Source organism: Meriones unguiculatus, chromosome 1, assembly GCF_030254825.1.
Source record: "Meriones unguiculatus strain TT.TT164.6M chromosome 1, Bangor_MerUng_6.1, whole genome shotgun sequence".
Taxonomy (NCBI): domain Eukaryota; kingdom Metazoa; phylum Chordata; class Mammalia; order Rodentia; family Muridae; genus Meriones; species Meriones unguiculatus.
Window position 1 is genome coordinate 174,483,414 of NC_083349.1, and position 26,944 is coordinate 174,510,357.

Sequence of the window (26,944 nt, forward strand, 5' to 3'; positions counted from 1 at the left end):
AGCATTTTATGAGTGGAGTGACTGCACCGGACTTCAGAGACAGAGCCTGTTAGGCTGTTACACTGATAGCAGAACCCCAGCGCACTGGATTGCGGGGCATTAACCTCCTCTTGGCTCTGACATGTCCTAGAACACTAGCTGCAGGTAGAGGGATGGTAGAGTGGCTTCTGGAAAGATGCTCCCAGCATCTCTCTGCACCTGTGATTGGAGAGACTCCCAACTAGAACACGCGTGAAAGTAACCGAAATCAAGGCCTTTTCCAATCTTTCTGTCATGGAACAGAAGAAGGAGTGTGAGGTGGAGCCGTGTAAGCTGGGACACTGAGCCCAGATCTGCATCTGCCTTGGGAGTGGGGCTTTACTGCAGACAAGCCACGAACCGCCGGACCACCAGAGGCCCCATAGGATGGAACTCGCCATGGAAATAAGCATCTAAGCAGATATTCCTGTCCAGACTGGGGGAGCGAAGGGCTTGGAAACTAGAAAATGCTAGGTCTGAGCGAAGCAAGAGCTGAGAACAAGGCCAGCAACACACAGAGCTCTGTGTATTCAGAGGGAAGTTGGCAGGGTTGTGCCCGGGCAGAGAAACTCCGAGTGGTACAAAGGGACGTGCCCGGAGTGGAGAAATCATGCTAATTGTCTGCACCAGAGCTGGAGAACGCCACCCAAAATGAAGAGAGAAAGGGGAGCCCTGTCAAGAGTCTCCAGGGCCCTGCGCCTAGCTCCTTTTGTCTACCTGTTTCTCATCCAGCCAGGTAGGAGACCAGAAGGGTCTGGAGGAAAGAACTTGGGGCTTTTGACAGAGCGAGAGGGGGGTAGAGCAGAGCCAGAATATCAGGGCTGGAGGAGGGGAGAGAGCTCAGTGGCCGTGGGAAGCAACTCAGTGAATTCAGAAATCAGTGTTGAATATATCTCTTCATTCCCTGTGCTTCCCGCCTGGCCCCTAGCCCCCTCCCCGAAAGGCTGCATGACTTCGGAGCGCCCACGGCATTCAGTACATTACATGGAAGACATCATGCCACTTCTTATGGGAATGACTTGTTGGCGTGGGCCAGTCCGGCATTCTTTCTAATGGCTTATGTGAGCTCTTGGTGGGAGGAGGAGGGGAAATCTTGGTTTTGCGCCTCCCAAACCTCCGCCCTGGCTTCTCTGAGTGTCAACCAGCTTGAAAGATGAAAGAAGCTTTGTAGATAATGAGCCTCCTGGTTTAGGATAGGAATCCATCCTATTCATAATCCACTCCAACCCATAGACACCTACCTCTTGTAGCGCCCCCTATCAACCCCCTAGAGAACTGAACTTATTTTAAACACCGTTGATGTATTTATGTGTACGTATGCACAATTACAGGGAGCCCACAATACACATCTTAGTGTGGCAAGAGGATACATAGATCATTTCAACAAAAAGCAGGAATCAGAAAAAAAGTCACCTGCCTCCATACAGGAAGCTGGGGCTGGTGGGGCAGGATGCTGGTGGGCGGCCAGAACCAGGGAATGTTTCCTTGTAGAAAGAATGTCTGCACTGAATCTCAGAGGATAAGAAAAATAGGTAGGAGCATGAGTGAGATTATTGTTGGGAAACGGACAAAGGTCAAGAGCTTGAAATAGTCTCCTGTGTTTAGGCGGCGCCCAGAAGTTCAGCATTGCTGAGAAGAGAGTGTGAACTGAGTTCAGTAAAAGCCCTGTGAACCTCTCTCAGAAGATGGGAGATAGTCTGTAAATGGTGGATGGGGTAACCGCACGACCTTTAATTTGGGAACTGACAGGATCAGGTTTTGGGTCTCTTGGTTTGCACTGAGGCATTGAAGGGGAAAAGGTGGCAAAATAGATGAGAATGGAAGCCTGTTTAATTCTTCTGAGCGGAAGAAACAAAGCAACACAAGCTAGGTGGGTTAGGTAGCAGAAAGTTGTCTTGCAGTTCTGAAAGGCAGATGCTGGAGATCAAAGTATCAGTGGTGTCACACTCCTTCTGAAAGCACCGAGGACAGATCCGTTCCAGGCCTTTAGCTTATGGCAGCAAAATCCCAGCCTTCAGGTGGCGTTTTCCTGTTTGCGTGTCAGTGTTCAAATGTCCCAGTTTACAAGGACTTGTGAGGAAGTGGGTCCGCCCTTCTCAAGTATGACCTCATCTTTATTCCTTGGCTCTGCAGAGACCCCACTGACAAAAGAAGTCCGACTGTGAGATGCAGGGCTTGGGGGAGGGATTAGGAGTACTTCAGTATTTGAGTTTGAGGAGATGTGGTTATTCCACACCAACGCTATTTTCTAATTATAAACTATGCTAATCGAATATTGGTTATGAGCCAGGCATGGTGGTACATGCTGGTAAACTTGAGAGGTAGAGGAAGGAGGATCAGGAGTTGAAGGTCATCTTTGACTATGTGGAGAGCTGGGTTTTGTTTTTGGTTCTGTTTGGCTTAGTTTTTAAGACAGAGTGTGCTACATGACATCCTGTGACAAACAAACAAACAATATAAGTTATAGCCTAAGAGAGCCAAATGTTGGACCATAGACTATTGTACTACTATTGTAACAAGCAATAAAAGTACAGGTTCTTCACTGTATTGTTTAGGGAAATGCTGGCTTCTGTAACAGATAAATTCCAAAATGTAAGCTGTTGGCATTAATTCTGTGTCAGTAGAATGAAGTGGTACACTGGGCCTGGGAGAGAAACCATGGTACTGCCTAGAGTCCCCAGAAACAAGCTAAGCTGATGGATCCCTGGGGTTTGCCTCTCTTTATTCCAGGCAGAGAATTTATGTTCGTTTTCTTGTGTGTTTGTTTGAGTCAGGGTCTTTTTACGCTGTAGCCCTACGTAACTTCAATGGAAGCTGAGAGGGCTGGAGAGGTGGCTTAGTTAAGAGTGGCTGCTGCTCTTGCAGAGAGGACGATGGTGGCTCGCACAACCATCCATAACTTCTGCAATGGTCTCTTCTGACCTCCTCAGGCTCTGCACATATGTGGTGCATATCATAAATGCAGGCAAAACGCTCATATACATAAAATAAAATTTAGGCTCTGATGTTGACAATCAGGTTTTCTCTGCCACAGCCTACTCCTTGTTTGTTTTCCCATTTATCTGCTTATTTTGTGGGAGTGGAGACGTAAAACTGTAGAAGTCAAAAGACAAGTTTCAGAAGCCAGTTCTTTCTTTCCATCCTGTGGGTCCCAGATCTCAGGTTTGGTGACAAGTATCTTTACCCACTAAACCATCTTGCTGGCCAGAATCAGGCCAAATTCAGCCCTTGTAAACTGGCCATAACATAATTCACAGAATATTCAAATAAGACTTTTCCAGGGTCTAAAGGTGTTGACAGAGATAAACATTAAAAGGTATGATTCAAAACATTGGAGGTTTTATTCTTTGGATTCTTCTTCGCTGCCTGCTTTCTGTGCTGAACTTGGTGATGTGGGTGGATACTGAGAAGAGCCTGACACTGTAGTCCATGTCAGCCTTGAACTTACAGCAACACTCTTGCCTTAGCCTCCTGAGTTCTGGAATAACAGGTATGAGCCATTACATGCAGTACCTTTTTAGCCTAAGTTTACTACCATATTGCTGTGGGAATGCTTTTTGGTTTAAAAAATTTTGTGTAATTGAAAATACCATAGAGAAAAATTGATTCAGCTTAAGGGTATAGACTGGTGTACCCTTAACAAGTGAACCGGCCTATATAATCATTCCCCAGACAAAGAAACAGATATGGCTAGGTTGCTGGGATACACTTTTAATCTGAGCACTTTTGAGAGGCAGAGGCAGGAGGATCTATGTGAGTTCTAGGCCAATCTAGTTTACATAGTAAATTCCAGGCCATCCAGGGCTACACAGTGAGACCTTGTCTAAAAAACAGAACAAATCATGCTATTACCTCAGAATCACCCAAGTATTTCAGTTGTTATGATAGCCACTGAGGCAGGCACCTTCAGAACAGGCTCCTGTATTAATGTACCTTCAGAGAGTCTTCCTTTTCAGCGTAAGCTTTGTGGTGCAAGCTGAGCATGGCCAGAGGCATTCCTGCCTCACTTTCATCTTCTAAACATGTACTCCATATGATACTGAGCATACCCAGGGATTTACTCTCTAAGTGGCAAGGCATAGCGTCTGGCCAGCTTCTATATGAGTATGTATAGGCTCCCTGAATGAAATCCCCACTCTCCCTTTGTTCAAGGAGGGCATTACTTTGGAAATAAATCCTATGCTTTCCTTCCCTGCTTCAGGCAATAAATCTTTCTCCTCTCTACTTTTATGACTTGACTATGTTTATTTTGGCTTTGTGCTTACCAAGATATGAACCCAAGTAGTTTGTGTTGCCTGTTACTACAGAAGCCAATGAGCACAGGCAGGAAGTGAATCTTCAAACAGGACTTTATTCACAGAGCCAGCAATCTAGGAGGCCAGAGTATTATCATTCCCAAATGTGCTTTATTCAGACCATTGCTAACTAGCCCATTCTATAAGGAACAGGAACAAAGGCGATGAATCAATTCAAACTTTAGTCTGGCGCTTCCAGTCAGGTGATCAAGCCTTATCTTTATAATTCATGGTGTTGGTACTTTTCTTATTTCTCCTATGATTTCCCTTCATCTTCATCTCTCTTTCTCTCTGTAGTGGGGTATTCACATAGGCCCAAGGCCGATGAATCTCACATTCCTCCCCATGATTATCCGAGTTACAGTGTGTACATACAGATTCCTATCTACAATTTACACTGCAAATGTACTCTTGTGATATAGAATATAATGTGGCCCTGCCCATCCTTTACCTCAGAGTCATTTGTTCCCAATGCTTCTGGACCTGTGCTTAGTTCAGCAGAACATCACAAAGTTAGGGACCATGAGGAAGGGCAAGTCAGCTCATGGCAGGTTGAAGACGAAGACAGACAGGAGGGGTCAGGCAAAACATACCCCCAGTGAACTATTCCTCCAACCGGGCCATACATCTTAATAGCCCTCTTAGAACCAACCACTAATGAATTAACCCACTGATGAAGTTAATGCCTCCATGAGCCAATCATCTCCCGATCTTCTTGTATGAAATGGAATCAAATTATAGTTTAAACTTACATTACCATGGTAACCAAGCCAATAATCAAGCTGAGCTTTTCTCATATTTTTATCAGCCAATTGAATGTATTTTTCTCTGAAATACCTGTTCCAAATCTTTTTGTTGTTGTTGTTGTTTGCTTGGTTTTTGGTTTTTGAGACAGGGTTTCTCTATGTAGCCCTGGATGTCCTGGACTCACTTTGTAGATCAGGTTGGCCTCAAACTTACAGATATCCACCTGCTTCTGATTCCTGGAGTGCTGGGATTACAGGTGTGCACCACCTCACCCAGTTCCAAGACTTTTTAAAACAGATTTATTATTTTATTTTCTAAGTGTGTATGTGTGTTGAGCATGTACATGATGGACTTACAGGTGGCTGTGAATCACCGGATACAGGTATCAGGGCTTGAACTCCGGTCTTCTGTGAGAACACTATGTTCTCTGAACTGCTGAGCCATCTCTCCAACCCTTGTTCCAAATCATTTGCACAGCCTTCCACTGAGTAGCCTGCATGTTTTTTTTCTTTTGTCTTTTTTTTTTTTTTTAACAGACTCTCAATCTATATCCTAGGCTAGCCTGAGACCGACTATGGCAGCCCAGGCTGGCCTCAAACTCACAGTGATTCTTCTGCCTCATCCTAAATGCTGGGATTATTGGCATAAGTTATCCCACCCAGCTCGTTATCGTCTTTTGTGCTCTAAGAAGTCTGCATGTGTTCTCAAGGGCAGACGGTGTCCATTCTGTTTAAAATGTTGTTTCCCCTTTCATCCTTAGATCTCCAATCTATCTAGAACTGATATTTTCCAACATGTTATATAGGGGAAAGATTCATTTTTACTTCTACATGTCCCAGCATTCTTTATTGTAATGATTGTTACCGGAATAAGTAGAGACAACCTGCCACTTGGTGGTCAGGACCAGGAAAGCCAGAGTTGGTGCGAAGGATTCTGTGTATTCAAGAGTTGGCCTTAAGGGGCTATCATCCCTAAAGCTCTGCCTTGGAACCTGAGGAGGTGGCTCAGCAGATGAAAGTACTTGTTGCATAATCATGAAGACTTGAGCGCAAATGCTCAGAGCCCACACAAAATGACTGGTGTTGTTTAGCCAATGCCTATAAAACCCAGCACAGGGAGTCGGGGAGGGGAGAAGAAGGTTGTTAGGGCTACCAGGCCCAGCCCCGTGAGTGAGTGACCCTGTCTCCACGAGTAAGGAAGAGAGTGACAGAGCAGGTCACTCCATGTCCTCCTCTGGCTTCTGCATAAGTGAACACACCTGCAAGTGCACTCACACACACATACACACACACACACACACACACACACACACACACACCCCTTAGTGAAGAAGAATACTAATATTTTGTGGAAGTGGAGTGTAAGTCAAGAAGGTTAAATGTTGAGTAAGCGTCTCTCTCATGTATCTCCTTCTTTCTTTGGCACGTTGCAGTGAACCTCAACCTCATGAACTGACTGGCTCCTGTAGTTCTTTTTAGAGAGATGTTATTTTTCTTCAACTCAAATTTCATGTCAGTGTGCGTGATTTGTGTTGGTCAGTGCACAAAACTAAAGACTAAGGAAAGAGTCACAAAGGTCACCAGAGACGTTCTGTGTCCTACGACTCTAAAGAGTTAGCAGGTCCTAACCACTAGATGATGTTCCCAGAACTATTAGAGTCAGAGCCTTGGCCCTGGCAACCCTAGCAAGCCAGGCTCCGACACTCGTCCTCAATAGGCTAATTAAAAAGACAGTTAGGGGACTGGTGAGGTGACTCAGTGAGTAGACAGTTGTTGCCAAGTCTCACAATTTAACTTTGATCCCTGGAGCACACATAATGGAATAAGAGAGTAGAAGGGTGTCATAGGACTCATATCATGACCTCTGCAAACAAACAAATATATATATTTATATATATAAATATATAAAATATATTATATAATATATTAATATGTTTTAATATATTTAATATTAATATAATATATTAATATGATATACTTATATATTATTAAATATAATATATATAAATATATATAAATGTTTAAAAAGAGATAGTAGTAAAAAGCAGAGAAAGGATATTCAATGTAGCTGCATTAGGAAGAAAGCAATAGAAAAAGGTCCTGTGACCTTCCCCCTACAAGTTTATTTTTGGGTCACAGACATGAAGTTTAGGTTTATACAGAGAGCAAGAGGTATATATAACTATACAGTCCTGGTCAAGGTATGGTCCTTGCCTATCATTGACCCATCATTGTTTGAGCAAGATGGTCTGACGTGTCATAACCACAAGAATTTTTTTTTCCCCCAGGAAGGGAAGTTCTTTCTCTGGCTAGCATCAGGCTTTAGCCTTTCCTTCTCTTATAGATTCCTGAGAAATTCCAGTTCCTTGGAGACCATTGTCTCAATAGTCTGACAGCCAAAGAGGGCACATGCCTCTAGCATTTCTTCATTCCAAGGACAGCTGCACCAGGGCTTCTCTTTCAGAATTTGGAATTCCAGGCAAAAGAGAGGGGCATGATAGTTGTCAAAGCATTAGTGAGGGCAAAGAGGGGTGTGCTAAAGCAGTTTTGCCAAGAGCAACTCTGAAGCAGTTGGGCCTGTCATACAAGGAAAACAAACCCTCTCTGTGCTACACTATGGTTACCTTTGTCATAGGTTGACACATCATATGCGAGTCTGCTCTAGGCTGCTCTGTTGATCTATCTTGACAACATTAAGGAAGGACACTTCCTGAGATTTGAGCGGTAGTGTATTGAATTATAGGTCAAATTATTATTGTAATTATTAGCTTTTCGAGAAGGGGTTTCTCTGTGTAGCCCTAGCTCTCAGGGTACTTGCTCTGCGTTGCCTCAAACTCAGAGATCCACTTGCCTCTGTCTCCCGTGTGCCGGGATTAAAGGTGTGTGCCACCACTGCTCCACATTTTTGTTTGCTTTTTGTAGATCAGATTATTGAATGGACAGACTAACCACAGCGATTGTTTCAATCCACAAACGTGGCAATTTTCATGCTGCCTTAATTTATGTTTCAACTATTCCTGAACATCTATGTCCCTTAAAAAGTAGATTAAAACCCCCTTTCTCCTGAATCTCAAGGGACTTCTTCACAGTTTCTGTTTCCCAATACCCCCCATGTTCCTGGATAATTGACATTTCAAATGATTTTACAGTCTTATGTTCCAGGATAACAGCACAGGAATAAAGTGCAATAATCTCCACCATTATACACCAATGATGCTTTTACACAGTAAAAGTGGGAAGGATGGGTCATTTTCTCAGATTGTTGCTGAACAGGAAAAAAAAAAGTAAAAGAAATAAAAGAAAAAGACAGGAGATGACTGGTCCCAGGTATGGTGGAGGAGGTTTATTGTAGATATGTGGAGAGCAGAGCCGGAGGCGGGGCATCTGGGAGAGTCCAGGGTGGACATGACCAGACTTAGCTGTGCCATCCGAGCATATCCGAGAGGGGAAGAGTGAGGGGAGAGAGGAGAAGAAGATGCAACAGCCAGGAGGCCCAAAGGTGCAAAGAGAGTAGGTAACCAAAATGGTTGAGTTATGTGGGGAAGAGCAGCTGAGGAAAGAGCAGCCTAGCCCCTGGACTGGAGAGTTTAGGGAAGGGGGCAGGATATGCCACCCGGGAGGACCTTAGAACCCGGTAGGCACTGAAGGAAGTAGGGGCAACCCGGCAGCCAGCATCTGCCCTGATATGTTAAATACGCACCTCAGCCATTTGTACCAGGTTTGAAACCTAACAGTTGCCAGTAATGAATTCAACTGAGGTCTCACAGGTAGTGACAGCAGATTGTGAAGGCCACCAATCCAATGCTTCCAGGTTTTGGTAGCCATCAAATAAAGAATTCAGAAGTGAGACAAAGCAAGGAATTTGGAGGACGTTAGTTTCAGAGTGAAAGTGCACTCAGGGGGAGCAAGCTTCTCCAGTATCACTCGGGATTTTGGATAGCATCATTGTGAGCAAACTTTAGGTAAGTACAGATGTCATAGGGAACTTCAGAAATGGAGAGGGGTTCGCAGAGCAGGGTTTGCGCCATGCTTTTTATTCTTGTATGGGATCTTTGGATGGGAGCAAGGAATTCTGTAAGGCCGATGATAAAGAGATATCCTTGGACTTAAATAAAGGACAAACAGTTGTTATTTTTATTGGTCTTGCTGGCCCCAGGTGATGTTAAGTCCTGGGTAAAGCTGACTTTTCCTAACTGAGCAGTCTTATGATGTCTTCTGTAATGTAGCTCTGTGGTTGCATCACCATCCAACCACCATACAGCTTGCCTCTTTTTCACTCTGTGCGCATCTGTCTTGCCTAACTCAAGATCATCATCAAATAGGAAAGAAGGATATTTTAAAAACCAAAAGCAGAAAACAATATATTTTCCTTTCAGAGGACAAAGCTCTTGCTGCCCTTGGATTATTATGTGAGGGTCTGGTCACCATACTTCAGAAAGGAAATAATACAGTTGGAGAAAGTTTAGAGAAGGGCATCTATGATGGTCAATGAAGTGGAAGGAGACAGACCCAAGCGAATAAACTTGCTTCGGGTAAAAAGGGTTACAAGTGTGGTTACTGGCACTAGAGAACATGGGTAAGGTACAGAGAGACAACTCCTACAACATGAATTCGGCACCATCCCACTGATGCCTTTGAGGAGTGAATTTAAGGCAAAATGAAGAATTTGCCCCATAAAGGTGTGAAAAACACTAGAAGGTGATTCCTTTACGGGACAAAGCATAAAGGGATCACAGCTCTGTGCAGAGCCATTCTCAAAGTTTGCCTTTCCTCTGTGTCATGTGAAGCCAAATCCTCTCTGAGTAGAAGCTACTGACCTAAACACCAGGACATTGTTTAGTTAGATAGGAACATAGTGCAGAGATGGTAATTTCCTTTTGTTTTGCCTATTGTGGGAACAGAGACTTTCTCCATAATGATGCCTCAGAGACAATGATTAAGTTAATTGCTTCTCCAGGTTGAAAAATCCTCCCTTTTATTACCACTCTGGGCCTGAGGTGTTAGCCATTTCCTCATTTCTGTGTCCTGCTTTGGCTCCTGTCCCAGCTCTCTATGTCGAAGTAAAGTTATGAAACCCAAACTTAGATTCTTTCCAGTTTCTAGGCAACTGTGCATGCTGGGCAAAAATGTTCTTCTCATCAGAGTCTGAGAAAGATGGCGCCATCCTCTTACAATAAGCGTGCAGGCATCCCTTCTGCTTGTGGGCATACCAGTGTTCTCAGCATAAGGAAAGCAGCTGCCTGGGCTAGGGTAAATTAGGAGGCAGTCAAAGGCTGCATTTTCAGTGTTTTTTTGTTTGTTTGTTTGTTTGTTTTTGTTTTTATCCACAATATAATTGGAATTGATTAAAAAAAAAACAGAATTAAGGAGGGAAACAACACCAAAAAAAAAGGCTACCAGGAATCTTAGAATGGAAGAGGTGAGGATATAATCCAGGGAAGCCCAAGAGAAAGAGAGAAGAGATTACAGAAGAGAGAAGCGTAATTAATACCTTCTACTTAAAGTCATTAAAACCTACCTAAAATTCTACCTAAATTCTACCTGAAGTCCAAGTAGAAGGAAAAGAGAGGTCCCGAAGTTTGGTGTTTGAGATCTGTATTAGTCAGTTTAATTTCTGGAGAATTAACACAAAGTCCCACAGTAACTATCTCAATTCCCTCCAAGGACAGTATTCCCATTCCACCTTAAAGGTCACTCTCTTCTAACACCACCATGCCACGGAAAAGGATTACAGCACAAACACTTGAGGGACAGAACACATCCAAACCACAACAGGGCTGTTTTCAAATTTTGTGTTTTTCAATGACCTATTTGTTTTTATTTTATGTACATCGATTGATGTTTTGCTGGATATATGTCCAGTTAGATCACCTGGAACTGTAGTGACAAACAATTGTTAGCTAGGAATTAAGATCAGGTCCTCTGAAAAAGCAGCCAATGCTTTTGAGCCATCTCTCCAGTCCCTCAAAATTTTCCAATATATATTTGTGTGTGTGTTAAGTGCCCACAGAGGACATCAGATCCACTGGAGCTAGAGATATGGGTGGTTTTGAGGCAGCTGATACGGGTGCTGGGACCTAAACTCGGGTCCTCTGCAAGAGAAGTATGCGATTTTTCACCACTGCTCCATCTCTCCAGCCCTTCCTTACTCAGATTTGCTAGCCTTTGACTGGTTCCACACATAACTGGCATGTGCTGATCCTACAGTTTCAGACTGGATCCTGAGACGTGAGCAGAAGCCCCCTCACTATTTGAGCACCACCACGGTGGCCTTTAAGTATACCCCATGAGTTTTCTCAGGACCACTTCAAGTCATACATATCTAAGCTCCTTTGCCTACTTGGGGAAAATTGAAGGCTTGCTTTTCTAAATCTAGCTGAGAATGGGACATAGCAGCTGTTTGACAGGGAATTCCATTTAAGTCATCACAAAACTGAAAGTTGAAAGAAGCTATGTAGAACGTGTGGCTAAGTGGATTTCAGTCTGATATGCAAGACCATAGGAATTCCTAGCAGTTCTCCTTGTTGCGGGGGAGGAAAGAACTCAGGCCTCCATCATCTCTCCTGCCAAAACAAATAAGGCATACGGAATCATCTTTCATTTATTTCCATTATGTAAGATTTTTAGAAAAACAAAAATACTTTTGTTTAAAAAAAATGTTTGAGATTAGGCCAGGAATGATGTCAAATGCATTTGATCACAGCACTTTGGAGGCAGGGGCAGATGGATTTCTCTGTAGTCAAGGTCAGTCTGGTATATATAGCAAGTTCCAGGCCAGCCAGGACTGCACAGTAGGAACTTGTCCCAGAAAAAGAAAAAAAAAATGGTTGAAAAGAAGCACTACAAAGATGGCTCAGCAGTTAAGGTCATTTTTTGATCTCCCAAAACACCTGAGTTCAGTTTCCAGCACTCAAGTCAAATGGCTCACAACAGCCTCTAACTTCAATTCCAAGTTCACCAGTGTCCTTTTCTGGCCTCCACAGGCACCCATATTCATATGATATACATTCACATAGACACACATATATACAGAGAAATAAAAAACAAAAATAAATAAACCCTTAAGGCTGGAGAGATGGCTCAGCAGTTAAAGACACTTGTTCTTACAGAGAACCCAGGTTCAATTCCCAGCACCTACATGGTAGGTCACTGTTGTGGTGTTTTTTTCTCTTGGCCCTGACTTCCCAGAATAATGACCGATGAGACTCAAGATATATTTACAAATACCTTGGCCATATACGAAGGCTCTTCTCTGACTAGCTCATAACTTAAAATAACCCATTTACACTAATTTGCATTCTGCCATGTGGCTGGTAAACTGTGCTCAGATACCATGCATCTATCTTCTTCACATCTTCCTGGACAAATCTCCCATGCCTGGCTGTATCCCAGAATCTTTTCTTCCTGTTGATGTCCCAACTCCTATTTCCTGCCTCAGCTATAGGCCATTAGCTTGCCTAATATGCATGAAGCCCTAAGATCATCCTAAGCTCTGCCTAACCTGGGTGTGGTGATAAGTGCCTACAATCCCAAGACTCAGGAGGTAGAGGCAGGAAGATCAGGAAGTCAAGATCATGCTTGGCTATGTAGCAAGTTTAAGACCAGGCTTGGATACCTGAGATGTTATCTCAAAAATTGATATAAAACCATTTATGAGCTGGGTGTGTGGCCATGCTTTTGTCATCCCAGTACTCTGGAAGTAGAGGCAGGAGGATTGTGTGTTAGAGGTCATCTTGGACAGTGTAGCAAGACTTTCTCTCTTGAGACAAGACAAGACAAAACAAGGGGAAACATTTCCAAACAGTTATCTTTGTTCATTCTAACTTCAACCTAACACTTCCTTCCAATAAACACACGGCATTCATATATTCCCACCCACAACAGCTTTCATCTGCAGAGTCATCTCTTGAGGTTTGGTGATACCTGGCTGATGATGGACAGAATATGAGAATTGGAAATTGCTTAGAAGTCATCTGGTCTAACTAACTATGAAGAAAAAACTGAGGCCCAGAGAGCTGGAAAGTGGCTGACTGGCCTTTCCCTGACCGTTTACAGAAAGGAGGAGCTCATGCTTAGCAAAGCACCTGCTCTTTAAGTCAATTGAATTTGTTTGGCAAATAAAATTTGCCTTAATTACCATAATCAAACTTTTAGTTCACTTATCTCTTGATTTGGTCCAGACCATTTAGTACAAGTAAAAGAAGAAATGGAATGGTACAGCCCTGCATTCTTAACTCTCTCTATATATTTTATCCCTCCCCCTTTTGAGACAGGCTGACCTCATACTTCAATAAACTGTGTAGTTAAGAATGATCTTGAACTTTGATCCCCCTGTCTCTATCTCCAAAGAGCTGTGATTATAGGCTGGTGTCTCATTTATAGTTACTATTCTTATTTTATAAAAGAGAAGGATAGGATAATGTTTATCCACATGTACACAGCCAGTAGGTAGTGGAACCTAGTCTTGGAAGGCCTTAAGTCTCCAAACTCTTTATTCTGCCCATTCAAATTCTTCCTCTGTAGAGAATACAAGTGGGGATAGAGTTTAGGTGAATCCTCAGAACTTCCCACCCAATTGCAGAACTCTGAGCCCTCCTGGTAAGATACAGCTACACCTGGGGTAAGGACAGAGCAATTCTTAGTGTGCCTGGAATGGAATTTCCTGTGCGTTCAGGCCCCTGAGCTTCCTCTTCCTGGGCACAGTCTTGGTATACATATTCCTCTTTCTTTGGGAATCTAAATTCCCATGCTTTCTCTATTTCCTGCCATCCTACTTCCACATTAGACTCGACACATAGGATGTTCAATAAAGACTTCTATGAAAGGACCCTGTAGAATGTGGATCAGCGTAATCTTCTGCAAGAGATAGGCAATGAGGAAAATGCCAGAGAGACAATGCCATAGATGACCTGGGATGGCTATGAGAAGAGAGACAGAGGAGAGGGAGCGAAGAACTTTTGTAGGAGAAGAGGTGGCACTAGTGGGCAAGAAGCCAGGACTGGCAGGAAGTTAAGGGTCTGACAGTATGAGGAAGAACACAGAGCTTGAAGGTGGAGTTGGGCTATGGAGCTGAGGGCCTGACACTGCCCTCTTCCCCAATGGGCCTCTGTTTGCAGTCCCCCTGGAGGGGGTGAACATCACCAGCCCCATACGTCTGATCCATGGCACGGTGGGGAAGTCGGCTCTGCTTTCCGTGCAGTACAGTAGCACCAGCAGCGACAAGCCGGTGGTGAAGTGGCAGCTGAAGCGTGACAAGCCAGTGACTGTCGTGCAGTCCATAGGCACAGAGGTCATTGGCACTCTGCGGCCTGACTATCGAGACCGTATCCGGCTCTTTGAAAATGGCTCCTTGCTTCTCAGCGACCTGCAGCTGGCAGATGAGGGAACCTATGAAGTGGAGATCTCCATCACTGATGACACCTTTACTGGGGAGAAGACCATCAACCTCACCGTGGATGGTAAAGCACTCAGCAGGGAAGGAGGCAGGACAAGGCTGGGACTAAAGCTAGACCCAAGAAAACCCAACACAAAAGGCTGAGTGGTCATTAGGAGGTGGTACCTAGGCACAGCTAACATGGATAGAGTATTTGCATGGGCCAGCCCACTTAACATTTAAAATAATCAAGGGATATATAATGTCACGCTCTCTATTTTAAAGACAAGAAAAATGAGATACAGAGAGTAACTTGCCCAAGCTTATACAACTGATAGAGTCTAGTGTTAAACCTAGAGAGTTGGACCTAGTTTCTACCAGCTAAACTATCTTCCAGGCTTGATGAGTTTAAATAAAGTCCAGTGATTTTGCAATGGTATTTGGGAAGAAGGGAGTGAGGACACTCCCCATGACTTTTTTCTTCAATATGCAAGTTGCTTGAATAAGAATGAGTGGATGGGGGTTGGAGAGAGGTTAAGAGCACTGGCTGTTCTTCCAACTACTCTTCCAAAGGTCCTGAGTTCAATTCTCAGCAACTACATGGTGGCTTATAACCATTTATAATGAGACCTGGTGCCTTCTTCTGACTGGCAGGCACACATGTAGGCAGAATACTGTATAAATAATAAATAAACCGTAAAAAAAGAAAGAATGAGTGAGTGGGTGAAGGATGGATGGATAGATGGATCGTGGGACAGGACTAAGCTAAGGATCTCTGGAGGGACTTCTCAGGCAACAGACTGAACTGTTACATGGCAGAAGGTGGGAGGGGAAAGGGGAAAGAAATGCACTGTGGACTATGGCTCACAGACATTTCCATCCTCCCATTTCTGGGGCTCAGTGCCCATTTCAAGGCCACAGGTGTTAGTGGCTTCAACCACTGTTCTGGAGCTCAGTGAGGCCTTCACCCTCAACTGCTCCCATGAGAATGGCACCAAGCCTAGCTACACCTGGCTGAAGGATGGCAAGCCCCTCCTCAACGACTCCCGAATGCTCCTGTCCCCTGACCAAAAGGTGCTCACCATCACTCGCGTACTCATGGAGGATGATGACCTGTACAGCTGCGTGGTGGAGAACCCCATCAGCCAGGTTCGAAGCTTGCCCGTCAAGATCACCGTATATAGTAAGTTCTCCTGACGGCCCAAGTTCTGAGTGTCCACTGGGACAAAAGGTGTTCCAGAGAGTCACTGTGTAGAGCAGTGGTTCTCAAGCTTCCTAATGCTATGAGCCTTTAATGCAGTTCCTCATGTTGTGGTGACCCCCAACCGTAAAATTATTTTCACTGCTTCTTCATAGCTTTAATTTTGCTGCTGAATCATAATGTAAATGTCTGTGTCTCCTGATGGTCTTAGGTGAGCCCTGTGAGAGGGTCATTTCATTCCCCCCCACACCCCTAGGGGGCTGAAACTCACAGGGTGAGAACCACTGGTCTAGAGGGAGTGAGACAGGAGTAGAGGTGGCTTACCTGTCCATGGAGGGCAGCCACAAGTGGGAGGTAGGCTCCGGGTGAGCTCTGCCACTGCCTACCCACGCTGCTGGGGCCCCTTTCTCTTCCCTCCACTGCTAGAGTTCTACTCGCCACCTCTGTTCCCCTTCTCAAATTGCCCCCACCTCTCCGCCTCTCTTTCCTTAGGAAGAAGCTCCCTCTATATCATCTTGTCTACAGGAGGCATCTTCCTCCTTGTGACCCTGGTGACAGTCTGTGCCTGCTGGAAACCTTCCAAAAAGTCCAGGTAACTAGTCAGTTTTCACACTTTAGTTCTTTCTTCAGTCTTTTTCAACCCCAAGTTTAATGCTGAGTGAATGACTGGCTGTGTTGCTGGCCTTGAGTCTGGGGTCGTGTACATACTAGGCTGCTGAGCTATGTCTCTATTTTCCCAGCTCTAGTGCGTGTGTATATGTTTGTATAGGTGTGAGAATAGATGTGTGTTGGAGTTGGTGCATGTGCACATGTGTGTAAATGCCAGAGGTAAACCTCTGATGTTAATCTTCTGCCTGTCTTTGCTTTCCTGGTGCTGGGATTACAATTGTGTGCTACTATACCTACCTTCTTCATGTGGATCATTGGAATTGAACCCAGTTCCTGTGCTTGTAAGGCAATCGCTTTACCAACTGAGCTATCCCTCCGCCCCAGCTCCCAACTCTATTCTCGTCAATTTGCTTGTTTTCCATCGTATAGGGAATTGCATCTGTACTCAGTGACCTCCGACCACCGCAGCCTTGCTGACGGTGATTTCTCCTTCGGGCTTGACAGCTCTCTGAGTTAAATCATTGTGCTGCCTTTTAAGTCAAAGCACCTTCGGTCCACAGAAAAAGATTGAAACTCACGTTGGATAAACAGCCTACCCACAGTCACAGTGCTAATAACAGTCTTAGCATGCAAACCTAGATGTGACTTATTCCACGGTTCATGGACTTCCCTCATTCCCGTCTTCCCATCACGAGGCTTTTTCTGTGGTCATTAGAACCCTTTCTGTGTCCATTCCTTAGATTTCCTGTTCACATTTCAATAGCTCTGTTCTTGGTGGGGTTGGACCGGTTTGCAGGAAGAAGAGGAAGTTGGAGAAGCAAAACTCCTTGGAATACATGGATCAGAATGATGACCGCCTAAAATCAGAAGGTGAGCTCCCAGCTACCTGCTGGCCCAGCCCATCAGCACTCAGATCAGAGAGGATCAGAAGAGGAAAGTGGGTGATGAGGAATTCAGCAGAGCAAAGAGGGGTGCAAGGACAGAATAGAGGCGCTGGGTGGTGTGGAGCAGTGGTTCTCAAACTGTGGGCCGAGGCGGCTTCGAGGTCGACGGCCCTTTTCCCAAGAATCACCTAAGACCGTCGGGAAACACAGATACTCACATTATGATTTACAACAATAGCAAGATTACAGTTGTGAAAGAGCGATGAAAATAATTCATGATTGGGGGGGTCACCAAAACATGAGGAGCAGTATTAAGGGGCGCAGCATTAGGAAGGTTAAGAAGCAGTGCTGGAGAGGATGTGCCCCTGGACCATTCTTTCCCTGTGCAGCGGACACCCTACCCCGAAGTGGCGAACAGGAGCGGAAGAACCCGATGGCACTATATATTCTGAAGGACAAGGTGAGCCGCTCTGTCAGGGACCCCCTATAGTGCCGTGCTGGGGAACGGGTGATGCGGCCATCTCTTTGCAGTATCTGCAGATACTGTGCTTCTGCAGTATCTGCAGACACCCCCACTTTAGAGATTGGAAAATGGCACAGAGGGATTGTGAGGACAAAGTGTAAAGGTCTAAACAAGCAAATGAGTGGCAGATCTGGCCTTCCCAATATATACGCGACAGTCAGCATGCAGTTTCATGGACCACCGCAACTCTTCCCCGCGTCCAGGCTAACCCTTGTCACAAGACCTACTTGGTGGTCACTGGAACCCTTCCTCTGCTCTCTGCTCAAGTGCAATAGCCCCATTTGCCACGACCAGGTCTGAAAGGATAAAGAGACAGGCACTGAGTCATGTTAACGTTTACTGCGTGCCTGGGCCATCCACGGTGTCGTGTAATCCTAGCCTTATGTCTGCCATAGAAGCTGGATACGGGGTGTGGGTGGAGACCCCGAGAGACGACCGTAGTTCCAGTGCTCCTAGCCAGGGTCAGGGGACCGCTGACCCTCGCAGCGCTTGTGTTTCCAGGACTCCCAGGAGCCCGATGAGAACCCCGCTGCAGAGCCTCGGAGCACCACAGAGCCCGGCCCTCCTGGCTACTCCGTGTCCCCGCCTGTGCCCGGCCGCTCTCCGGGGCTGCCCATCCGCTCAGCCCGCCGCTACCCGCGCTCCCCAGTGCGCTCGCCCGCCACTGGCCGGACACACACGTCGCCACCCCGGGCCCCGAGCTCGCCCGGCCGCTCGCGCAGCTCCTCGCGCACACTGCGGACTGCTGGCGTGCACAGGATCCGCGAGCAGGACGAGGCTGGGCAGGTGGAGATCAGTGCCTGAGCCGCCCCAGGAGCCCGCACCGGTTGCCCCACGGTGTGCTGACCGCGGCCGGGGGAGGCTGAGAAGTCCGGGTGCCTCTGGCCAGAGCTGAGGGTAGATTGTGGCCTGATCCCCGTTTAGGGTGTGAGCTTGCGCAAACGCGTGGAGCGCCGATCTCGGTGTTAAGCCCGGTAGCATGTGCGCTGGGTTTACTGGCTGTGTTCTTTGGCTGTGTTCTCAGTGGGTATGAGCTGTGCCCTCTTAGGACTACATAGATTATTAAATTTCCGGCCCAATCCCTAAAGAATTTTATGGAAACTAACAATAATTTTACCCAATGAGACGATCCTATGCACCCCCCTGGGAGCGTTTATCCACCTCCCAACCCCACACGCCTCCTACGATCCCTAAAATTTGTGGTACCCCTGGTCTGAGCCCCAAATCGAGGCCGCTTATCCCCAAATGCCCACTGACATGAACTAAAGACAAGTCAGATGCTGGTTCCTGGATGTACAGGGCCTGTTCTGATCACAAAGGAGTCATTTTCTTAAGACCTTTTCTGGACACCTGCTTCCCTGTCTCCTCCTCTTGGTAAGGGTGAATCCCGGGTGCAGTCCTAGGACCCTGGGAACCTGGGACTAGTCAAAGACAAAATATCAGGGCCCCAGTGGTTGGCGGCATCCAATGGCTTCTTCAAAAGCGTGCCATACTGGTCTTTCTTCCTCTCTGTGTTCATGAGAAAGTGGGTGGGTTTGTTCCTGGCGTTCTTACAAACCAAGCTTTTCAATCATCATCAGGAAGGTTGAGGAGTTTCTTCGAGCTGTAAAAATAATAAGATTCTACTCTCCAGATAAACATGGAAAGAGGAAGAAGCTTACCGTTCCCCAGCACGTCAAAACAACATTGGCCCACCCACTAGCCTCATGCTTTCCACCTGCCTTGCCCCTAGATGCGCAGAACCAAGGACAGTGGACAGAGGCAGCTCCCTAATCTGTACTAAAGTCAGGAGACTAAGGGGCTGGGCCACCTCCAGGCCATCACCTCTTTGGGCATTTTGGAAGAAAGAAAACAATGTACTATGTGAAGACAGAAAGCACATAAATAGCTGAAAGACAGGAAGGTCCTGGGCTGTCTGCCCTCTCTTCCCTAATGCCCCCAGAGACCCCTGCATCTCTTGTCCCTCCTCAACTCCTAAACTTTGTCTTGGCTTCTGCATTATCCAATGAACAACTCCCAAGGTCCATATGCATCACCTCCACACCAGAACACACTTTGTCCCAGCCCTGCAGGCACCAAAATTTCTAGATTGCCTGCATCTCCCAACCCCACCGACATGTCTCTCAGTTCCCCTGCTCATGTGGCAAATTGTCTGCAGCTATCCTTACTTAGCCAGAACCCACAGTCCACTAACCTTCCCAGGTGCCTCAGCCACCATAAACTAGTGCATGTAGGTGATAGTGCAGGCAGGTCAGGGTATGTAAGAGTTGGAAAAGGACTCCCTGTTCATCAGCCTTGAAGTATAGGAGTGAGGAATAGGGTGCGATGAGAGCATGCCACATCCTGGTGCTGAATCCTGGTGGGGCTGGCTTCCCAGACTCAAGCCAAATTTGCCTTGAATCGGGGGTAAGTAAGAAAGTGGGTTATTGTTTTTGTTTTGCTTTGTTTTGATTGTCATCTTTGTATTACTAGCATCTAGCAGAGTGCATGGCACAACCTGGATGCTCAATAAACTTTCAATGAAATGAAATAATTTTATTTCCACATAAGCAAACCGAACAAATGTACAACCTAAATGTACAAGCTATATCCTTTTTCTCTTGCTTTTATAAAACCTCCTTTGCTTTCTTTCCAAATTGCAAGTCATCCATTCCCAAGCCATCCCTTTCACTCACTCACTCACTCATTCCTATGTTATCTTAGTTACTAAACAAACATTTATTTGTGTACTGTTGACTATATCCCAAACGCAGGGTAATGGTGTAATTATGCCATGACTTCTACCTAGAAAACAATCTCATAGAAGAAGTCAGTAAGTGAGCAGATTGTTATAACACAGTGTGTAGAAACAGTAACAGAAACAGATCTAAGATACTCAGGGAACAAATATCAGGGGTTACAAAAGGAGGACATATTCCAAGTGTGTGTAAAAGTTTTGGGTGGACAATACACATGGGGAATTCAGAATACTGAGCCATTAAAATGGATAGCATTATTTTAGGATAATGTATAGAGCAGAAAGTGGTAAAAATTCGATAGGCCTCTGGGACCTCAGATATTGTATTTTGTGGAGTTGAGTTGAGAAGATCTTACAGAGAAGGCTAAAAAGGCATATCAAGAAAGGTCAAAATATAGGTGAAAAGGCCTTCACACACTCCAAGAAGAGGCTTTCAAGTGGAACAAGTGTGATGGTGCATGCCTATAACCTTAGTTCTTGGAAAGCTGAACCAGGAGGACCTCAAGGTCAAGACCAGCTGAAGCACATAGAGACACCCTGTCTCAAAGAAACGGAAGGAGGAGGAGGGTCGGGTGATAGAATAGTCAGGACTTTTGAAGGTTCTGTGTATGAAAAGGAATTCAAAGTAATTAGGGATTGGCATGCTTGTGTAGCATTTGATCCCTAGGAAAGAAGATGAGTCCTTAAGTTTGATCCCCAGGAAAGAAGAAAAAAGAATCATCAAAGAAATACACATACACACATTAAATTTGGCAACAAAGGAGCCATTGAGCTGCTTGGCATATGGAGTTGCAGCCATGAGCAAGAGTTAAAGCCAGACTGTAACAGGTGAATCATGACAGACACAGTTGAGACTGGATACTTGAGACTGGGTATTTGAAAGGCCTTCCTGTTTCAGAGCTTCTTGATCCTGCCTGAATACAGTATATTTAGTTTGTATTACAGGAGAAACTTCCAGGGAACAGAAACAAAATAAAAGCATGACACATCCAGAGTGCTTTCGTACTAATAAAATATGGAATTACCCTGCATATTTTGCATTAGAATTGTATTGAAAAAGTATGTCTAGCCCATTGGCAAAGTAAGAAGAGTTGGACCTCAGACTCATAGATTGTTGATGACCTAGAAAGGGGGTTTCCCTGCTGGAGGCACATAAGACAGCTGGTGAACGAAACTGCTAATCTTCTGTGGAGAAAGGCACTTTGAATTTTCTGTTATTAAAACAAATCAAAGATGAGTTAATGGTTGTGGTGATACCTGTAATCTCAACACCTGGGATATTGATGAAGGTGGGTCAAGGGATTCAGGCCAGCCTGGGCTACACAGTAAAGCCTTGTCTCATGAAGTGGGGAGAATTAACAAAAAACAACCACAAAAAGGGGTGGGTCAGTAAATATACATGGAAATAAATCACCATGACTATTTAAGATGCAATAGATTCAAACCCACAAAGCCTTAAGATGATGGCGTTATCAGATAAGAAATAATGACGGAATGTTGAAGAGAACAGAAGACAATAACCAAGCACTCTGTAAAGAGTGTAATAGTGATCAAGTTGGAAAAGGGACAAGGTCAACTTTCGTAAATAAAAATAAGGTTTGTGTGATGGCTCAGCAGGATAAGACACTTGACATAAAGGCTGATATCCTGAGTTTGATCCCCAGAACGTATGTGGTGGAAGGAGAAAACCGACTTCTACCAGTAGCCCTCGGACCTTCATGTGGATGCAGTGACACACTCACACACACACACACACACACACAAATTAATGTAATACGTAACAGCATGGTCTGGTGCCTTGTATCTGATTGATAACTATTTTGCTCCCCCAGGTCTGCTTCCTGTCTTTTATGAACAGACAGTCTCGTACCCCAAAATGGCGTTTGTAACCTTGCCTAAGAAATTATTCCTGATTGGCTGAATAAAAAGGCTTACACGTGGGAAGGGCAGACCTGAGGGGCAGAGCTAAGGCTCTTGGACTTTGGGGACAGAAGAATCATGTGAGAGAGAGACAGGTAGAGGGGAAAGAAGGAGGCAGAGCCTCTATGGATTAGAATAGGGAGAAGCATGTGGCCGGATTAGTGTGGGTAGAGGAAAGCAGCCCGGATGAAAAGAATAAGCAAGTGTTTATGGAATTATGGATTGGAAGTAGCCCAGATAGAAATTATCAGAGTAATTGGCATGGGATGGGGACTGGAAGGTAATTAGGTAGCTTAGGGGTTAATATCTGCCCAGCCCCAGGTAAAATAAGGCTGTTCTAAAATCTATCAGGTGTTTGTGTCTTCATTGATTTGATACTGAGTTAGATAAGACCACCGTAATAATTATAGGCTGTTAGTAATAAACCATATCAGCTAATTTTATATTATCTACAATAGTAATATATGCAAAATTTGCTGAAATAAAACGGTTACGTGGGTGTGGTGACTCACACCTGTAATCCTAAATCCTACCACTTGGGAGATAAAGGCAGGAAGATAAGTTCAGAGTCAGCATGGATTATGTGAGACCATGTCTCAAAAAAGCAAACCAGCAGCAGCAAAAAGTAGTTAAAAAGAGGTTAATTACATATTAAATAAATCTGAAGATTTAAACTTTTGAAAAAATTTTTAAAATGGGAATAGATAAATATTTTCTGTGTGTGGCAAAAAAAAAATTTGACTTAATAGAAGGGGTATTAGCTAAACAATATAAAAATAAAATGAAGCAAACCTGAAAAAAAATAAACCTGAAGAGATGGATAGCTAATTTGAATACATATCTGATACTATTCAAACAGACACGAAGATGAAAATATGAAAAAGAGATTAAGGGGTATGTCATGTAGAATGAAAATGTGGCACATTTTATTCAGATCTCCATGGAGAGGATGGAAGGGACGCCATTATTCGTTTTAAAGATTTATTTCACTTTTCGTTATATGTGTGTGCACATAAGTTCAGGTGCCCTTAGAGGCCAGAGGCATCACAGGTGTTACAGCCCCTGGAGCTGGAGTCATGATGTGACTGTGAGCTGCCTGACAAGAGTCTGGGGGAACCCAGCTTGAGTCCTCTGCAAGAGCAGTATATACCAAGCCATCTCATCAGCCCAGGAATCTGTGTGTGTGCTATGTTGCCCTGGCTGACCTGAAACATTCTATGTAGACTAGGCTGACCTCAAACTCAAAGAAATCTGCTTGCTTCTACCTCCCGAGTGCCTAGCTTACCTTACCCAGCCTGAAAAGTCATTATTTTAAAAGTTGGTGACTAGGTATTTCATTTTATTTTGGTTTTTCCAGACAGGGTTTCTCCGTGTAACTCTGTCCTGAGCTTGCTTTGTAGACCAGGCTGGTTTCAAACTCACAGAGATCTGCCTGCCTCTGCCTCCTGACTGCTGGGATTAAAGGCATACAATACCACGCCCGGATTTTTCTTAATTTTTTCCCCTTTATTTTTATTTTGTGTGTGGATGTTTCGTCTATACACCGCATGCATGCAGTGCCTGCAGAGGCCAGGAGAGGGTGTGTGATCTTCTGAATTGGAGCTATGGATGGTTGTGAGCAGCCTTTTAGGTGCTGGAAATCAAACTCAGGTCCTCTGGAAGAGCATCCGGGGCTCTTAACCACTGAGCTGTCTCTCCAGCCCTATATTTTCTAAAACTACTAAGTGTACAAAATGATTAATAAACAAAAAAATAGAAAAATATGTCCATATGTGCAATAAACAGTAGTAAAAAAAAATTCATCAAAGACAAAGTGAAAATCTTAAAAGCAGAGAGAGAAAAACAAGCCTTCTTTTAGAAGACAGTAATAATGGAAATCAGTAGAAATCAGAGTAATTTCTTTCAAGAGAACAGCAAAAATGATGACCAACTAAGAGTATTTTGCCTGAAAAAAAAAAAAAAACAGACTTTCATACATGAGAATAAAATAAATTTATCATCAGATATAACAAAACCTGGGCTTTCCCATGAACAATAATAATAATAATAAAACTTTTACAGAAATACATGACAGAAATACAATACAGAAAAGTATTCCAAGAGGATGGTTTGAGAAAAAAAGGACAGGCAAATAAGTGAACCAGTAGATCTGAATAATGCCCTGGGAAATGCTCCTGTTTCGCCTGCAGTCCTCAACGCCTGAGAAACAAAAATGTAAGCACATACTAGGTCTTAATTTAGGAGGAATTATCAGGTTTAAAGCATTTCAACGTACTTGAGTTCTGTGGGAAGGAAGAAGTGGTTAAGGTAGCAGCTTCAGGTTTTAGTAAGAACTCATGGAGAAGGCATGAATAACCAACAAAAGATCAGAAGTTCAAGGTCAAACTTGGCTACATAAGGAACTTCAAGCCAGCTTAAGCTGCATGAGAGACTACATCAGATTATAGTTCTATTACATATATGTACATAGCATATCAACTATTATATGATCCATAAGTTATATACTTTCAATTTTTATATATTACATATATATATTTAGTTTACCAATAAAGAAGCAAACATATATTAAGGATACAAATACAAATTCAAATCCATTATTCAACTTCCAAGAGAAAAAGAGGGTAAAAAAAAATAAAAGAAAATGTGGGATAATAGAAAGCAAAAAAATTAAATAATAGGGGAAAAGCTAATTTGTGAATGATCTAAATCATGCATTTAAAATGCAGATACATGTCAGATCACATTTTTAAAAATCCTGCCATATACTATTTAATTGAAATATATTGAAAAGAATGTTTTGGAAATGTTGAAAGTTACCAGAAAAGATATACCAAGCAAATGCTAAGCAAAAGAAAGCTAGGTCAATATTTACATAAAGCAAACTGGACTATAGGCTGGGCATGCTGGCCCACACCTGTAATCCTAGCTACTGTTTGATAAGGAGGGTCAAAAGGTCAAGGTCTGTTTTGGCTACATTGTGAATTCAAAGCCAGTCTGGGTGACTGAGCAAAACACTGTCTCAAAATAAATAAAATGGGCAAGGGGAGTAACTAGGCTAACTCAGAGTTACCTCTTGCATTCTCAAGTACCCCAGTACTGCAAGTAAGAACACTATAAAAATAAAGAACATGTTTACAAGGAACCCCTGTCTCAAAAAACCAATAATAATAATAAGCATTTGTAATAGTAATAATAATAAAGAGGAAGTCTAGAAAGATACGCCACTGCTAGCTACTCCTGTCACTAGGATGTCTTTCTTTCTGATCCACTTTTCATTACTGAAGCAAGGCACCTGCAGTTGGCAAGCCTTAAAAAGAGAAGGGATTTATCTGATTCACAGTACAGTTCCAGAGATTCAAAGATATGGCACGACATCAGAGCAACGCTTTGACAAGAGCTTTTGTGGGAATGAGGGGACCTCACTGAGCAGGAAGCTGAAGAGTAATCTGGGGGTCAGGCTCAGGCTCAGGCTCTCAGAGCAGTTTGCTCTTAGGAGAACTTCAGGAGAGCAGCATTCCCGTGGAAACGCACTACCTTCCATAAATATTGTTAGCCTTATCAACAGACTAAAGGACACAAATCATCTCGACACATTGCAAAACAAATATTTGTAAAATTTAATGTTTATTCTTGATTAAAAGCTTTTAGTAAAGTAGAAAAGAAAGAAGTAAAAGGAAACTTTAAGGCCTGATAACAGCTACGAAAAACAATTGTTACACATCAGAAACAACCCTTTAAAAAAAAAAAAAGAAGTATGGATCTTACGAGCATGCTCATATTTTATATTGTTCTGATAAAGCAAGAAAAATAATAATAAAGGTAGGAAACAAACACAAAATTGTCACTTTATTTAAATCAGACAATTTTTCTCTGTAGCAAATATAACCGTCCACCCCACAGCTAAGCAGCTTAAAACAATAACAATTTTATTTGCTTGCGGTTCCTCATATTAACAATTTGGGCTGGACTCAAAGAGACAATTCATTTGCCGGGGCTTCCTGGGGTCATTTCTAGGATTGTGTCACCCAGCAGCTTGGATTGGAGCTGCATGACTGAGTCGCTTCACATGTCTAGCGACAAATGCCCAAGCAGGTTTAGAACTTCCCGGCTATCATAGCAGATCTTTGTTCTCTGTGCCTAATCCAAGCTGGCAGACCTCAAAGTCGTAGGTTAAGAGGCAAACGCAACTTCTGCAAGGCTTCTTAAGTCTTGGTCCTGGAAGTTCTTCGGCATTGCTTCTGCTGTGTTATGTTGATCAACGCAAATCACAAAGCCAGCCCAACTTCAGTGAGTTCAGAAAGTGGTTTCTTTTTCTCTGAAAAGATAAAATAATTGTTATCTACTGTTTTTGAGGGTAGATATGTTTGTGTATATTATGGTGTGAGTGTGAGTGTGTGTGTGTGTGTGTGTGTGTGTGTGTGTGTGTGTGTGTGTAGTGGGCCTGCTCATAATCCCAGTTCTTGGGAAGCTGAGACTGGAGGTTGGTGAGTTCTATTAAGCTCCTGCTCACTACAGCCCCCCCTCCTGAATGACCCCCAGTCACTCAAACTAGGACCTTATATGGAAACAAAAAGGCCAGCTCTTGCCTGAGAACTCACCCTTCCCCTTGTGGGAGACTGTAAGAACCTCCTATTTTGG

At 44.0% G+C, this 26,944-nt stretch overlaps 1 protein-coding gene across 1 annotated transcript; it reads left to right on the forward strand.

Moving 5' to 3' along the window:
* The first annotated feature begins 447 nt into the window (after window positions 1-447).
* Window positions 448-21,628, forward strand: Hepacam (hepatic and glial cell adhesion molecule). Its single transcript, XM_021638660.2, has 7 exons — window positions 448-754; window positions 14,176-14,517; window positions 15,334-15,615; window positions 16,126-16,225; window positions 17,039-17,112; window positions 17,516-17,586; window positions 18,151-21,628. The coding sequence occupies exons 1-7, from the start codon at window positions 670-672 to the stop codon at window positions 18,451-18,453; spliced, it is 1,257 nt and encodes a 418-aa protein (XP_021494335.1). The 5' UTR covers window positions 448-669; the 3' UTR covers window positions 18,454-21,628.
* The last annotated feature ends 5,316 nt before the right edge of the window (window positions 21,629-26,944 follow it).